This window comes from Apaloderma vittatum, unplaced genomic scaffold, assembly GCF_000703405.1.
Source record: "Apaloderma vittatum isolate BGI_N311 unplaced genomic scaffold, ASM70340v1 scaffold22131, whole genome shotgun sequence".
In the NCBI taxonomy this organism is placed as follows: Eukaryota; Metazoa; Chordata; class Aves; order Trogoniformes; family Trogonidae; genus Apaloderma; species Apaloderma vittatum.
This window is the reverse complement of record NW_009701055.1, coordinates 1-17,588: the sequence shown is the minus strand read 5'-3', so window position 1 is coordinate 17,588 and position 17,588 is coordinate 1. Positions and strand designations below refer to the sequence as shown.

Genomic DNA, 17,588 nt, shown 5'->3' with positions numbered 1-17,588 from the left:
AGCGTAACCCTAAGTCAGGGGTTAGTCTGATACTCAGACACCTGGGCAGAGTTAAGAACATGGGTACATAACGTGGACAGCTTTCACCGATTGCAGTGACCAGCTGAGATCCCTACCCTCGCTTTATGTCCTGACAGCCTCCCATCCTCTTTGGAGTAGTAACTCCTTATTTCAGTTCAGATTCTCTTTATATCTGTTCCGTTTGGAGCTTGAATGCACACACACCACCAATAAGCCTCAGGTGCTGTGGAACTAGGGAAAAGAAAGCCTTAATCTTACCAGCTTAGAGCTGGGATACAGCTGAGGCATTTCTGATTTGCTACTGGTGATCTCAGTTGTTACAAACACATATCAGCATTCAGGGACTCCAACTTACTGCCCAATAAATACTCTTTAAAGAGAGTTAAAGTTACAGAGAAGAGTTTTTTAAATCTGTATTAGAAATCTGTAAATCTAGCCTCAAGGATAAATTGTGTATTTGCACTTGTCATTTCATTCAGCTTTTGTTTATTTATTACACAACTGTCGTCTGAAGTATTTTTCCTTATGCTCTCAGAAAATATTTACCTTCTTTGCAGTATACAACAAACTTTGGGCAGCAACAAAATGCTTTTCTAGTGACTGTTTCATTTTACATTTCAACTTTACACAGAGTAGCCCCTGTTTCAGGGATCATACTTGAGGCAAAAGCAAGTGATTTAATCTTTCAGAGCTGGTAATATAGGCAGGAACTTAGAACTCACTTGGAACTTAACTGCATGTTTCTTTGAAGAAGCCTGCAGACTGCAAGACACTCAAGTGATTTCTATGAACTGTCACCAAACAGGAATTTGTAGAATACACATTAGGCATAGTCCCGTTAATTACTCTGAGGTTCTGAAGTTTGGTCCATCACGATTCCATTGCTGTCTCCGAATTGTTGCTGCTACTGCTGGCCATGGAGCTGCAAGCCGCAGAGTTGGCACTAGCCAGAACAAGTCTCTCCCTGTTGCCAAAAACTTCATTCACTGCAACACAGAAAGGGGATTGCTTACACGTTACTCTCCCAGAGAACAGAGCAGTGGAGCAGGCAGAGTGTGGTGAGCATCACGGAATGGAAATCCTCATCTGGTGCAGTTTCAAAGCTCTTCCTCTTAACCCAAGAAGGGAGTTGAAACCGAACATTTCAGAACAGTCTCCCGCATATGATACATAAATTACAAGTCCTGTTATTTCACTCCCAGAGCATCTCTAGAGGTTTCTGTTTAATTCCTGTACCTAATTACTGTGAAATGAATGAGCTTTGTAGAGCAAAACATTAATTTTAAATAATTTATTTCTGCTTTTAATCTGATTTCCACCAAGCTCTTAAAAGCCCTCAACAAAAATTCATGCCATTTTAGCATGTAGCTAAATGCCATGTAGCTACAACAACTGATCATGAACAGTCCTCGCTTTTATTCCTACAAGTATTCAAGAATGTGATACTTGCTTACACCAGGAACATTAAGAAAAAAAAAGTAAATCATAGGTACTACCAGAAATCAAGTATTACACTTCAGCTACAAGAAAATAAATCCTGTGGCAAACAGTTCTACAAGTTAGGGAAAAACACCCACATTTTTTCAGGCTGAAAATGTGAATATATGCAGTCTTGGGGTATTTAAAGGTATTAACCTACAGTTAATACCTACAGCGCTCCCCTGGGGACAAGGAGAGAACCACAAGATTCAAAGAAATGAAAATGTTACCTGCAGAAATGCTGCTTATATCCCAAACTCGCAGGCCTTCTCTCTCTCCTCCAAAGGCAAAAACAAATGGGAAGTCAGGGCAGCAAGCTGCACAGAAGAGAACTCCCTAGCGGGTAAGAGGAAGGAAGAGAATTTTTTTTTAAAAAAAATATCATCCTACAATGAATTTGTCATCTGAAAATACTTTCGCCAAGCAAGTTTTAACAAATGGAAGCTCTCTAAATTCCCTGAAACTTGCTTTGTAAAGATATGAAACTAAAGTCAAGAGCTGCTAATTGCAAACAGTAAATCGCATCTTTGTCTTGAACCTGGCAGATACATGCTGAAATGCCCGTGGTTCTGCTCAGAACATTGTATCTGGTATTCTGTCCCAGGCTTTGAAGCAGTCTGTCAATTACCCGTTGAATTGCATACTGTGCTGCAATGAGAATAATTTACCCAGACTACAGAGGTGTGACTTTTTCCCTAAAATATTTTCTATTAGCTAAAACAAGGTAAGCAGACATAGCCTATATATAAAAACTTCCTGGAATCAAGAAATGAATATTACTCTACCATTTTCATATCCCTGGAATGGATTAAACTTGGTCTGTCTCCCAGAATATCCCAAATTTTCACGTATTTGTCAGCAGATGATGTCACAAGGCATCCTTTGATCTGACTGCTTAGTTGTAGCCCTGGAAGATTAAGAAGGCAGCAGTGTGAGAGCGCCAAGTAATTGCTCTTTCAGAGAGACAAGGATACATTTTGAAGCAAAGTCAGAACAAACCCGATGTTCTCCTCACAGTAAACACTGTTCCAGCACATAGGAGGAAAACGTTAAGGACAGTTTCATGCTGCCACTGTTCCCTGTAGTGACAGCAAACTGATGGTAACAGTGCAAGAATGCTACTGTTCTGCTTCTTACTTCACATAATCTGTCTTCTCCAAGTAATTTTCTTCATTCATCTGCAAAAGACCATCTCTTCTGCTATCCAAGACGATGAGGCATCTTCATATGATCTCATTTTAGACACCTAATCAAATGCTTCAAGTTGCTTTTTAGAAGCTCTTACAGTGGTCAAGGAATTGAAGTAGCCTAAAGGAGGCCTTGTGAAAACCTCTCAATGTGCCATACCTTGACCATCTCCAGAGCGAATGTCAGTATAAAATAATTAAAGGAGGTAAATATTACATAATCCTGAACCAGATGCACAGTTATTGTTCTTTCTCACCCCCCAAAATACAGGAACTGTCCCCCAAGTGAACACATCTGTTTAGATATGCTTATTCACTACATTCACTGAGAAAAGTTCAACTGTCAGAACACTTTGCTTACAGTGGCTTCTCAGCAGAGATTTGTTTGATGTGCCAGCTACCTACGATTGGTATGCACAACTCTTTACTTGTTAAGCGAGGCATCGCTACCACCTCAGTCACATCAGATAGACACCTTCCAGATGTGCCTCGCCACTGGGGACAAACAACACACACACAATTTACCTGACACCTCTTCATCGTGAGCTTTCAGAGTAAACAGTGGCTTATCAGAACGAGCATCCAGACAGTACACAAAGCCATCCTCTGTGCTTGCCTACGGAAATTGCAACATTTTAAAAACAAACAGCCATAAAAAGCTCCTAGGAAATAAACCCCACCCTCTAGTAAATCCATGAGATTTGAGACAGATTTACACTACTTCTCAGTATAGCATGTTATCCAGTGTACACAGGCCTACATCCCCAAAGTCAGACTCCATCCAGCTGGTGCCTGAGCTGCACCTAACCTCTGCTGCACTGACATATGGGGAAATCTCAATCCTACACAAATTTCTTAAAATGTATTTTCCAGACGGTTGTATTACCTATGCTTGGCTCTCATGTCAGGCAATGCAACAGAGCGCCTTTAGTCTCTTAACTGCCAGCTCAGTTTTTGGAGCCACCCAGCGGCTACTTAACAGCCTTGTGCAAAGCTAAGTGTGATTATACCAAGAGAGATCCACATCATAAACCCAACAGAACTGAGCAACTGCTTTTGGTGGCTGTACACACCAAGAAAGAGGACTACACAGCCACTGAGATAATAAAAAAAATAATAAAAGTCGGGCATTAAATTCTGTTTAAAAGTTTTATAAAAATCCTGACAAAACCAGGGTATTTTTACTCTGCACCAGCTGGGAGGACAGTGCCCTCTAGCGCTGATTTAGAATATTAATTCATAATATTCAAGGTCTTCATTCTCATTAGCTAATCCTCAGCTGCCATTGCCTTGTTGCATGAAGCACAACAGCAACTACACAAAGAAAAATATATCCCAGCTGCTGAACACCATAAAAACATTGCAAAGATGTCACCTCTGGAGTGAAAAAGCATCAGCATCAATTGCTTTTCTACTGTCATAATGAAGATACCAAGTAAGTAGCTGGTCCTGATACACTTTTTGAAAACACTACCTAAACCCACCCTCCCACACACTGCATTTTTAAAATAAGCAATGCCAACAGTGCAAATGTCTATCAGCTCCATTGTATGATTCAGAAACATGAACGCAAAAATACAGGTTAAATAAAATGTCAACAGTCAACAGACCACAAATAGAAGAACGTGTACTCACTAAGAAATGACACGGTGAAAAATGATTCCAAGTTACTCTCTCAACCTGACCACTAAACCGCCACAATCGATGGTTATCTTGTGGGTTTCTGCAGTCATACAACACAGCTGATCTACGGGAAAAAGGGATAGCAAGTTAAAAAAACCCCCAATCATTGTTTGTTTTACCACTGGCATCTACGAAAGGTCCATGTAAACTACAATTCAAAAATTGAAATGGAATCAACTCCACTATTTAGGCTTCCAACCCAGCACCAGAAGCAAATTTCTCAGACAAGCACAAGTTTTTTCCATATGCTTCAAGTTTCAACTCGGTTACAAAGAGCTGTTACATTTAAGAAAACAGAGCTTAAATTTGCTCAATACGTAAGATACTTATCATACAGGAGATCATAATTATGCAAATACATCAATTAATTATAAATAGACTTCAGTAATGTCAAGTAATGACTGTTTAATATAATGCACTGATTAGAAAATCAATTTGTGATACAAACATTTTCAAGTACACTTTAATAAAAAAATAAAAATTAATGTTTACAAGTGGTTAGGGAAATTCTTCTGCAAAAAGAAGAAAGAGCAGATGGGAGTTAGCAAATCATTTGGGATTCTTTATAGACTAGTGTTCAGCCCAGTGATGGCAGAATCTATCCTAATTCAAAAAGTTCCTGGATGCCAACACAATAAAGAAGCCACCACGTCACTCGCAACATCTTGCCACAATTTACATCAACAGCGTAACCCACTCTATCCTCTCATTAACTCACTCTATCCTGTAACTAAAGCCAAAGAAATGTGATCTACATTTCTCAGCTCTTTTACCAGGCATTTTAAAACAACAGTTTTAGTACACGTGCAATCTTTACCAGTCTGACTTTCAGGTTATGAAGGCATCTACCAATATTCATTGAATTGCTCACAGTCCCACAAGTCTTTACAGAAGAAATCCAAAAAGGCAGTCTACCAGTTTATAGGTAGTACACTGGTTTGTAGGTGTTCATGGGATCAAAGGGCTCGTTAAAAAAGGGAGTGATTATCTGGTCTCAGTGTTTGGACTTTTTCCTTCCTTTTACTGAAGGAAGTCAGTGGGAAGGAAAGTGGACAGCAGCAGGTTCCTAAAAACAACAGAATGTTTTTCTCCGATACTTTCACTTAAAGCAGATGTAGCAAGAGCTTAAAAGAAGCCACAGAACACAAAGTCTTGGCAGAAGATTGACAAGTTTATAAATATCTTAACACAAAAATAAAGTAGTAAAAGTGGAGTGAAAAAAAAAAATCAGTAAGAGAATCATGGTTATAAGGGTAACTTCAAATTTTGTTCAAATTTTCAGATGGGAGAAGAGAGGGGAAGTTTTTTGGCTGGCAGGGCTTGTAAGAACCAGCAGTTACAGGGCTAGTCCAAGTGTGCCAGCACAAACCATTTCACAGCATCTCCAGGCTGCAATTACAGGAGATAGCCCAATGCAGAAAACATTGTAAGGCCAAATTAAGAAATTAATTCAGTTTGGAGCAGACACCTGGCACAGAAAATGTCAGTCCAGATGGTTAAAGGATCTGGCTAGTCCTGAGAAAGAGGTAAGGAAAACTACATTTTGGCCAAAGACAAACCTGGCTACGATGCTGGAAAAAAATGACACCGTTACGCAAACTTGGCACAGTTACACACAAATGGGCTTAATTCAATCCTAATACCCTCAACTATGTGTAACATTTGAAAACATTACTCTGACATACTTATCGTAAGATCCAGAAATGAGGGTCTGAGTTTCAAATGGATGAAATTGCAAGGTCTGAACCTAGATAACAGAAGATTTAATTTTAAAAAATACACATTGAGATACAATACACACATATAAGAACTTTCTTTGAACAAGTAGAGCACAACCTCACCTCTCAAAAACACCCCCAAAACCTCTCCGATTAAGCTTCCCGATACTCAGATTTCTTATAAAATGGTGCAAGAGATGCATATTATTTTTATTTCAAACACTTCCATCCAGTGGTAACAAGATACTTTTCCAATATAATTTAACTGAACAGAACCACATGCCCCCTTTCTGCCCTAGATATTAAAAAAAACCATAAGCTGGAAGAGGTAAAAGAATAGCTGCTTCCAGCTTGGGGGAAATGCAGATGTTAGCAAAAAATGAAAATTACAAGTTTGCCAAGGGCAGTGACTTTGCCAACAGCAAAATAAGGTTATAGCTAATAATAACTAACTTTCACATTTCAATTACTATGAGATTAATTCATTTCTGAAGTACCCATCCCCACAGTATTTTAGTACCGTTTATTTTAGACTTCTTTTACTTAGAACAAACTGTAACTGACACTCATCGTTTCCTTTAGAGAGTTACAGTTTGACCTATGCTCAGAGATCTATTTTTGTAGCTTATAGCAGCACTATTAGATTCCCAAGTATCAGGACTTTCACACAAAAGGCATTGTAAAAACCGCTGTAAATCCTCACCAACTTTTATAAGGATAAGTTAAACAATATTATTAAAAGCAAATAGAGTGGGGTCGACAGAACCAACTAACTCAGAAACGTAAGAAATTCTGCACAGTTGTTAGAAAATGATACAACTGTTGCTCAAAGGGTTCACTACCAAGCAGTTAATGAAAACTGTAGTTACTTTTTCTTCTGTATTTTACAGTGGAAGAAACACAGCAAGTATTACATACCTTGTCTGTATGCAGCATCAGGCTGGCTGCTGGCTTACCCACAGACATATCCCACAGAATCACAGTATTGTCAGCTGACGCGCTTGCTAAAACATTCCTGATAATGCATCAAAAATAAGTTTTAAAAATCTTTATACAGATCCCAACAAAGAACAGCCAAAAATCCAAAATACATCCAGAGGCTGATTGTGAGATCAAATACACTCTGGTCTCCAGTCTGAGGGATATATACACTGTATTTCTCAAGCCTGAGGGATAACTCCCTGAAAGTAATTCTATGCTACAAGTAAAGACTACAAATAGACTATATTACCTTGTATTAGTATGATACTTACAATAACAATATTGACAGTTTTGTTTGTATTTCTTCCCTGACACCACTTAAAATATCATTTACTGGAAGATTTCTCAAAAAAAAAGGAGAAAAAATAGCTCTGAAGCACTTCCTTTCCTTTGCCATTAAGATAGTATTTCTAAACATTACCTATGCAACTTGATTCTGTTTGCATACAGCCAAGAGACAAACCTAGTTTTAAAATATTTTGCTCTCTAATATTTAACTGTTTATATAACTTCTGAAGACCCAACATTGTACACTCTTCATAGAATGCTGAAAGTAACCATTAATATTTTAGGTCATTTACAGAACCCACATCTCTACTAAAATTTGACCAATTGTGTTAAGAGCCAGAAACACACTGTTTGCAAATTTAATCAGAACAAAAAAAAATCAAAACATTCCCAACGGTTTGTTAAATACACAGTACAATTGCTACCATTGGTCATAAAAACAGATCTACGATCTGAACATGCTGTTTCTGATTGAAACTGCTCCTCTCTTTTATATTAACCAAGTGTTTCTGACTGAAGGAGCTAACATTCTCCTGGAAACACCATTCTCCCAAACAATGTCGCGATCGAACGTTAATAAAATGCATAGTGAAGGCTATGAGAACATTTTACAGTAACATGATTATGATCTAGGGGCAGAAAGTTCTCTACAGAGAACTCTCCCAGCATGTCTTGCTTAAAAAGAAACAAAAAAACCCACCACAAACAAAACAAATGACAAAACATTTAAATATAAGCTGCTCCAATTTAATCCTTGTTTTGCCCCTAAGCTTCCCTCTTCAAGGCTGGTTTTACTTCCTGAAAGATCGACCAGTATCAAAGAGTTCATAACTCAGCACTTTACAGAATTAAGCATTCCAGACACTTCACTATTGTAGCTGTAACTTTTGTGACTCATCTCTGCATTATCACCAGAAAACCACTTCTAGGGACATGGAAGCTACTTTTTCTTAAGACTGATGGAACGATCACTACTACACGCTGTGCATATGCGTAGAATTTAAGAACAATTAACAGTGCAATTTATGTACGTGCACTGCGTGTCTACACGGGTGTTTCCTTCTTCAGTATCTAGATAACAAAGCATTGCAAGTAAAGGCTTGTCAGGAGTACATGAAGTGGACTACATGTTATCTTCAGAAGAATTTATGCCATCAGGAAAAGAATATTAAAGAACATTTAAAAAAAAAAAATCAGTCTGTGTCTGACTGCAGGAGTCTCAAGGCCCATGTCGAGGATCCTCTGACAGCTGAATGGTTAAGAACCACCTGAGCAATAAAAAACTGCAGCACCTTTATTTCAGTCAGCCCATTGCCCTTGACCTCTCCCCCAAGACGGGTAAGCTTTATCTTGCTTCATCAGCAGCACCTCCTTGCTAGTTCAGTCAGGCAACAGGGAATTCTCCATGCCTAGGATAACCCCAAGGGCAGAGGCATTTCTACAACTGTGCTAGGAGGGCCTTTTTGTTCACAGCTCTGGAGCAAAATTCAGAGGGGGGAAAAAAAAAAAAAACAGAATAAACCAACCCAGCATAGCAAGGACTTCCTTCTGTAAATCTATCTGTTGAAACAGTGGTTTAGGTCATTTCAGATCAGCACAGAGCAGGGCAGCCTCCTTGCTTCTCCAATTTGTGCATGTGACTTAAATGTAGCCGATCTATCAAATAGCTTAGGCCGACCGCAACCCTGCCCTCATCTGGAACACCTGCAAATAAAAACTCATCTGCAGCTCTATATACATCTTTTTTACAAATAAATCAAGACTTCTACTTAAAAGGGGAAAAAAAAAAAGGAAAAAGGTGGTGTGTGTGCTTTTGAGAACTGGTGATTTTCAGCACTGCTTTCATTTTCAGTGTTATGCTACACAAGATTATGAATTTGTGGAAAAATATCTGCCTAACTAAGTATGCAAATTTGCAACCATTTATTGTTATTCAAGTATTCTTTTACCTGCTTTGTTTATTCCATGAAAGATCAAGAACTGCATCCGTATGTCCTTTCACTGTTTCTTCTGAAGATAAACTCTGTATATGCAGACACAGCATAAAGAGACTTTTGAAAATTACAGCTTTGGTGGAAATTAAGTATTACAACACATTAGCATGAATTCCTTAATGCCTTCACAAACAACTTCATGTTTTAAATTATTCTCAATTGCAGCAACAAAGTGACCGAACTGTCTCTGTAGTACTTGCGACTCGCCTCCTATCCCAGGTCTCCACTGACAGCGGGTGGGCTTACACCACTGGTTACTCCTTTGAGGCAAGAAATTTTATTGTCTGCAGCTAACTGCAACTTTTCAGCTTCTTTCTAAACGTTCCTGGCAGTTCACCCTCTCTTCTTCCAATGAGCTGAGCTTTACGTCCCTGTCACTGCTGGCTCCTACAAATCCTAGTTTAAAATGGTTAAGCTTCAAAATTTACCAGGACAGCAATTGGAAACCACCCCATTCCTCCTCTGGTCTTAATTCCATGCTTTAGTTTTCTGTACAGAAAACAGCATTTCAAATTGAGGTAACATTTATGAATGTTAACTTTAACAGCAATTCTGATAACAATGATTTTCAGAAGCAAGCTTCACAGAATAAAGACCTCTTCCAAGGATACTTTCTCTATTGTTTTTAAAACCAGAAGATCTGAAAGCTCAAGAAGGAAATCACTTTCACAATTACACAGAGCAGTTCTTTAGCTGGCTAACACTGCAGTGCTGCTTCATTTGGGAAACTGTGATTAGCAATATACTCAGTACTCACCTTTCCTATTTACTCTAGGGAGTCTTTTAGCACTTTCTGAAGCATCTACTATACACAAAATCTAGAAAATGTAAGCGACGTTATCTTCTGTACTTGTTTTACATATCAAAGAATTCAGACAAGCCATAATAATGCATTCAGGCGTACAGTGAAGGGAGGATTAATCTCACATAATTTAGCAACCAGGCTAAGCCTCAGTCTTCCTCTTTGGTAGTTAAGGTTTCCTCTGCAGTCCACTAAAAGAAACCCAGACATTCTCTCTTTGGATGTGTCTCTACGCATTCAACTTCGACAATCTCTAAGACAAGCCTAAAATGTACTTAAATTTTAGATACATAAAGCTAAGAGATGAATCCTGAGTAAACGTATTTTATTAACGTCAACCTAGTCCTTTATTGCTCAATGCCTTTTTGACTCTCTGAGTCACAGGAAAAACACCAATTTTAACCTATTGCAGATGACCACGACATTATCTGTTTAGACATTACCTGTCTAAACACCACCCTTCAACATGACAGATGGAATTAAACCAGATTATCTATGATTTTTTCACTGTAGGAAGAATGCTACAACAACATCATCCTTGCTCCAGTTTCCTTCATTCAATCAGACAAACCATTTTGCAATACATACTTTCTTTCCTTTCTTTTTCTTCTTTTTCTCCTTCCCACTTCCAAGAGAAAAGGCTGGTTCTAAGGATTCTACTACATCAAGGTCCCAAATGTCAATAACTGGGGTCATGTTACCCACTGCAACATAATTTCCTACAAGTAAAAACCCAAATGCAACCACATTTATTTAGTTATGAAATAGCATATTTGGCAATCCAGTATTTCTTAAATTAATTAAAACTTTTATTTTTGTGCCAGAATCTTCTATTTGAAGATATTTGCTCCTTGAACTGACAAGAAGCAATTTAAAAATATCAACTGACAGTAGCTGTTGCCAGAAAACAAAACTTACTTGCTCTCCAATACACTTCCCCTTCAGTACAAATAACTGTTCAAAAAAGTTTTATGAAGTTCCATGTTTTGTTTGGGTTTTTTTAAGAAAAAAAACCTCACCAAAACCACATTCTCTGTGCTATGGGAAAAAACCACATCCATAAAACACACAAAAAAAGGTTACTAAATACATAAATAGATACAAATCTTGCTGTGTTTTACAGTTACACAACTGCATTGGCCATAATGAGATTGAACAAAAGCAACCTCTCATTGACAAATAGAAAATAAAGCAGTTTAGAGAAGAGCTTGCCCCGGCCTGCTAATTGGCAATAACTTAATCTGTAATAAAAACTGTCTTTTAGTCAAATTGCTTGTTATGCGATGACTAAGATGACTGTATCACCAAAACAAAAAAATTATGCGTAGTTTTTCCATCTCAGTGTCTTGGGTTTACTTCTGTTCATATCACTGGATGAAATGATTTAGTGACAATATTACATTTATACATTTTTTCAAGTAAAAATTATTTAACTGAACATTTACAGTGTCCTTTGTAATTTACCTAGTGATTCGTCGGGATTAGGATCAAAATTCAACCACTCCAGACTTAGAGGGTAAGCAGGCAAGATAATATCATGATGTACATAAAATGAGTTCTCTTCATGATTATAAACTGAAAAAGAATTAAAGATATGCAAGATGTCAGTGAAGTGGAAAAGCAAGCAACTATAAACAGTTCAGTTCTGCAAAAGGCATATGTGGCAAACACTGAATTGTCAAGGAAACCTAGAATGTAAATTTGCAGTGTGTTCAGAGTTTTAGAGGTCAGAGCTTCTGACTACTGATGTTACGCCTCACAGAATTACAGAAAACAAACAACATCCTCCTGTGTACTTTAGATAAAGAAGGGACAAGTTCAGCAAAGCTTAGACACTTCATTGCTAGCGTACGACGCTGCTTTGCTTGTAAGATCCCTTCAGAATAGATGCTCTGTATCCACCACTTTCTCCATACATTAATGAAGGTTTAGACATTCATTTTACAGAATCAGCAATTTAAAAAAGGGAAAAAAAAAAAAGAGAAAGAAGTCCAGATTAAATAAAATGGAAATGAAGGTAAAAGATAAACAGTTTTCAAAATAGAGAAAGCTGAAGAATTCAGACAGTTACTTTTAGCAGGTTGTACCTGAGATACAGGAAGCAATCATATACTAACAGTATTCCTGTTAGCCAGCTGGTTTTCTCCTTATAATAAAAAAAATTACCAACTAGATAGCAGAGAAAACCCATTAATTATATTAATAACATGGTATCATCACACACACACGCCATTTTTAAAAGCATATGAGAGATGTTCAGATACTAAAGTCTTAACTACTTAGTAGTTAACTAAGATAGGGCTATCCGATGTCACGAACTGCAGAAGCCTAAGTTTATATTGGGAAAATAATTATATTGGGTTTTCGAAGTTTATATTGGGAAAATAATTATATTGGGTTTTCGAAGTTTATATTGGGAAAATAACACAGATAATAAAATCCATAAGGACCTCCTGATACAGAAAATGCAGATGCTTTTATCTATAGAGGTGCTTTCAAACACTTTGGTCTTGTTGTTTTCTTAAAACAGAATACTTTGCTTGCAGAAACGTGTACCATAGCAGAAGCAGCCAGAAACATTCCCCCAAAGAACCTCCGTAGGAAAAGATGGTAACTTCAGCACATTCAGTAGTAATCCTTGCTGCAACAGTTACACAGTAAAACTAAACCCATCCCTAGCACAAGTGGTATTCTGATCTTATTAAGGATAATCTCTTCTAAAACTAAGATGATAAAGGTGCCGATTCTTCTAGCAGTGCAAAGTCCATTTTAAAAAGTAAGGACAAAACTGAAAGGGAAAGCCTGAAAAAGGTACACTATCCTCTAAATAATAATACTCTACATAAAACACTCTAGTTTTGGAAAGCGGCTAAAGCACCATAGGAAAGAAGATAAAACACAAAGGACATATGGGGAGAAAAAAACCCAAAACTCAACCCATATCCCCTTTCACATAGCTATATGGGACAGGCTAGGCAAGGCATATTCCCTAGGTACACTGTAAGGAATAAATCCCATGTTACTTACCGTGGACCTCCAGACTGCAGTAGTCTTTATCAGCTTTGCCACAAAGGACAAGATTGTCAGTGGGCTTAATCAAGAAGTCCTCCTGTTCATATTGATCCTGACCAGCAAAAAGGAGAGGACAACAGATGTTAAGAGAAACACATAAACACACAACTCCACATGTTCAAAAAGCTGAATCAGTAATAATTTCTTACCCTCACTGAAAACACTCCAAACCCAGCACCCTGCTCCCCACCCACCTAAAACCATCTTATGGTGGTAAACAGAGCAAGGTGGAAACCAGACTTGATCACAAGGAGATCAAATAAGTATTATATAGCCTGAAGGACTGTTGATGTGGACCTAGGTGGACTTAGGGAGATGCTTAATTACCAAATATGAAACCATATTTTGAGGGATCCACCATGCAGCCCACTGCTGAAAAGAAAATCACCACCAGGAGCCCACATATATATCTTAATTCCCTTGTGCCTTGAGTATTTATATAGTGTAACAACACAGTACACAATAAGCATGCTGTAACTGCTCCTCACATCCAGGAAGCAATTCCAAGAGCATTAAAGCATTGTCTACTTTCTGGAAAATATTTCCAGAAAAGTGCTGCCTACAGCTATAGTGGGCATTCAGCTGTACCAGAACAGATGTAACCTCTCATCCAATTTTTATTGTTACTAGGATTGGAAGGCATTCAGGGAATTCTCGTCAGTGGAAAACTAAGAATTGTACACATAAGTCAGCAGTCTTGCAGAGTACCATCCTTCAAATATACAACATATACAAGACTTTTTGGACTTCTTGTTGCAAGCTTTTAATTTCTTTTTTATTCGCTTCAAGCATCTTTTCAGTATCTGAATTCTCTGCAGTACTGCAATAATGAACTTAATGGTACACAATACTCAGTATTCAAACAGCACTAGTCATAAGACAACATAAAAAAACCAAAATAACATAAACAACATAAAATAACCAAAAGACAACATAAAATGCATACTGAGCAACTAAAAAGTACTCTCGTAATTTGAAGAAAGAATTTGAGCACGGGAAGAAAGATGTTCAGCTTTTCTATGTCTGGAAGAAAGTTCGCTCTTCTGACACAGAATAAACACAGCTCATATTCTCTCAAAATCCCTGTGTGAATATCTCTTTGACTATAAAAATTAGTTTTAATGCACTTCTCTCCTCTACTGGTACACAGAAGCAAGAAAAAAAAAATCATCAATCATTCAGTGGAACGCAGAGAAAGCATACAGAGCCCCAAAGGGCAAATAGGAAGTGAACTAGTTTTAAAGCTAAGACATATGCCATCCTCCTCAAGCTTTGTTGCAGTACATGAAGACACCAAAACAACTCCTTGTCTGAGAGGACACACGTTTCACAGTCCCCTGACACACAAACTAGATGTTGTGGTACAAGCCTACAGCTACTTTTTTCTTTCAGTCATACTAGCTTTGCAAAGAATCCAAAATAGCATAACAAGGACAGCACCCAGTAAAGTCTCAGAATCTTGAGTTCTGTCTGATCAAAAATCTTTGGAAAAGGACTGCAAGCGCTTATAGGCCCTAAGGCAGTGTGGAAAATTCAACTGGTTTTTAAGTGTCTGCTGTTTCAGATATTTAACTTTTTTAATAGTACTTACAGTGGTTTTTAGAGTGATGTAAGGATCGTTATCATTACTCCCATACACTGCCAGAGTAGCCAAAGAGTCTCCAAGTTTTAGATCACCTAGATGGGAATTCCAAAATATTTTTTATACATGTCAATGACAGTTGAAGTTAGACACTCCTGTACCGACATCTGTATTACTTGTATTGCAAAATATCAGGACTGATCTAAATGAACCTACAAGATCCAAACACAAGAACCTCAGTAAGCGAAATTGCTTAGTCCTTTCAGGGACTACTTCAGCTGGACTACAGCATGGGGCATTGACAACCCTTCCAACATGCTCTCACTTCCAGCGGGAGGAAAGGGGACACTGAATTGTTTCACTCACTAAATGACTTCCAAAACTGGGACAAGCAAGTAATTAAAAATGCGAATTTCCAGCATTTAAAACATTGTACAGTGTAGTTTTATGACACTAACACCTTAAAGTACACAACAAGAAGTGAAAAGGTTCTTCACTTATACCGCGTATCTGAGACGTAAATTTTTCTTACCCGTATATTCCTCTTTATCATAATTTTCCAGATCATATTCATCCAGTTCATCATCAGATGGGTTTTCATTTTCATGAGAAGCTTTACCTCTGGCAGGAACAGGCCCATTTGTGCCACATGCCATCTGGCCTTCATCGCTGCCATCATCGCCATCCCTGTTTTAAAGACAAACATCACTGAGAAACCGCAACAGACACTTTGAACACTTCTGGGTGACTGCTTAGGGGACTGCTAACACACAATTCTGGCTGCTCACATGACTTTCAAGTCTTCAGGCCAATAATTTGGAAATCCATTCACTACTTTCCTATCTTTTCTCAAAATATAAGGCACCATTATTCTCAAGCTTCTAGAGAAAGTCTTCCCTTCAAAGTCTTCATGATGAAATGTAGTAAAAATTTTGCTTGACAGAGCTACATTGGGTGTCTAAATCTCCTTCTCTTACCCATTTTTTTGTGGCTACAATGAACTCAGCCTCACTTTTGTGCATTCACGGCCGTCCAACTCATTCCTTTTTTTTCCCCTCCTCCCACACACGCTGTCACATGTGATAACTCTTTAATTTCTTCAAGATTTTTAAGATCTTATTTCCTCCTACTCCCCAAACTTACATTAGAAGAAAAAACAAAATAAAATTCATTATGTACACACATACTGAAGATTACTTCTTACAGGGCAAGTTTCGCAACATTTAGCAAACTTGCAACTTTTGTGGCAACAGCTCCATATGCAAGGAATTCAGCTTTTTTTTTGCACACTGGCTGAGGAACTGAAAGATGTCTTAATGGAGCCTGCTCCATAGGATCTCATCACTGCTCTATTTCTGTTCTTCTGCACGTCAAATTCCCAGGCCACAGTGAGCCACGACAGTTCTTGTAAATACAATTTTTCAATTAAATATCAGAAACCTATTTTAATAATTTCTTTCAGTAAAACACTTCACATTACCAGCTTTTTCCTTGTGTAAAAATGGGTAACAAGATAATTAGACACTAAGTCTGAGCCTGATTTGTGATCTTTGCACAAGGAAAAAAGTGACTGATGTTGTAACAAATTCTACAAAGTACTAGATGTTATAGAGAAATCATAACACCTTTGTTTGTTATGGAAGGTCTTGACATTTCCATGCTAAAGTTTAACTGAATGCGTAACAACCAGCACCTCAAATCTTTCCACAGTTTTCAAATTGCAAGAGAAAGGAATCCACTCAAAACCCCAAAAGTTCACACGCATAAAGGAGAAACATTAAACATAATTAGTTAAGAAGTCAAGATAAAATAAGAATCTTCCAAACGTTTAAGATTATTTTGGAACCATCCAAAACAAAAACAAAACACATTCTGGGACAAAACACTATGCTCAGAAACAGAGCCACAGATCCATCTAATAGAAATTGGGTAGATAATATTCACCCAACTCTAACAGCTTTTACTGCTACTTATTACATCTGTTTAATCACACATACTGTGCTATAACTACACACACCTACAAGAGTCAGAAGCACAAATCTATGAACTGATCTAACTGAAAATGGAGTAAGACATCAATTCTTCCTCTTTTTCTAGACAAGAGAGCACCATTTGTTCCCTGACTTCCACAGACTTGTTTATGTTTCCTAAATCCGTCACTTCTGTTATTATTTTCATAAGTTTATTTACCTTTTTCTTAAAAGCAAAGTGACAAAATTTAACACAACTACATAACTAAGGACTTTCAGTGCTGAGCAGCAAGTTGTGACGTCTCCAGTTTCACCTGTGAACCATAAACACAACTGAGCAATGTTTTGCCTTTTATGCCAAAGCATGAAGATCGAGTCATTCTGAGCTCTGCTGTGGCTTCCAGACTCACTCAGAGTGTAAAATCTCACCCTCAGTATCCTTTTTTTCACAGCCAGTTTGGGACTTCCATGTGCGTTTGTCACACCTTCAAACCACCCGTGGTTACAAACCCAACTTTTTATTTCCTCGCTCCAGGTGGAAACAGCAACTCCTGGGAGTACCAGGCCCCGAGCGGGTCTCTGCAGACTTAACCTGAAACGCTCAGCTCATCTGAGGGGACACGGCTGACAGCTGTAGAACTGCACAGGAACACAAATCATGTTGCTGCATCCACGGTGAAGGCAGGAGACTCCTCATCCCGTCATTCTCCTTCTCTCTCAGGACAAAGCGGTGCATTAGCCTCGCTTGACACCAGCGCTTCGCAAGCAATCCGTGCTGGCTGCTGCCCACCTCCATCGCCGGCCACTGCTC

The 17,588-nt window shown here is 38.2% G+C and overlaps 1 protein-coding gene across 1 annotated transcript; it reads right to left on the bottom strand.

Moving 5' to 3' along the window:
• Positions 1 to 681: 681 nt before the first annotated feature.
• PWP1 (PWP1 homolog (S. cerevisiae)) lies at positions 682 to 15,494 on the bottom strand (the record flags this gene model as incomplete). The annotated part of the gene is made up of 13 exons (XM_009879014.1): positions 682 to 1,007; positions 1,731 to 1,836; positions 2,286 to 2,407; positions 3,213 to 3,303; positions 4,323 to 4,434; positions 6,056 to 6,117; positions 7,007 to 7,103; positions 9,307 to 9,380; positions 10,742 to 10,872; positions 11,618 to 11,728; positions 13,181 to 13,277; positions 14,817 to 14,902; positions 15,340 to 15,494. Coding segments are annotated over 13 exons (1,360 nt in total), but the record flags the coding sequence as incomplete, so codon positions are not given.
• Between the last annotated feature and the right edge of the window lie 2,094 nt (positions 15,495 to 17,588).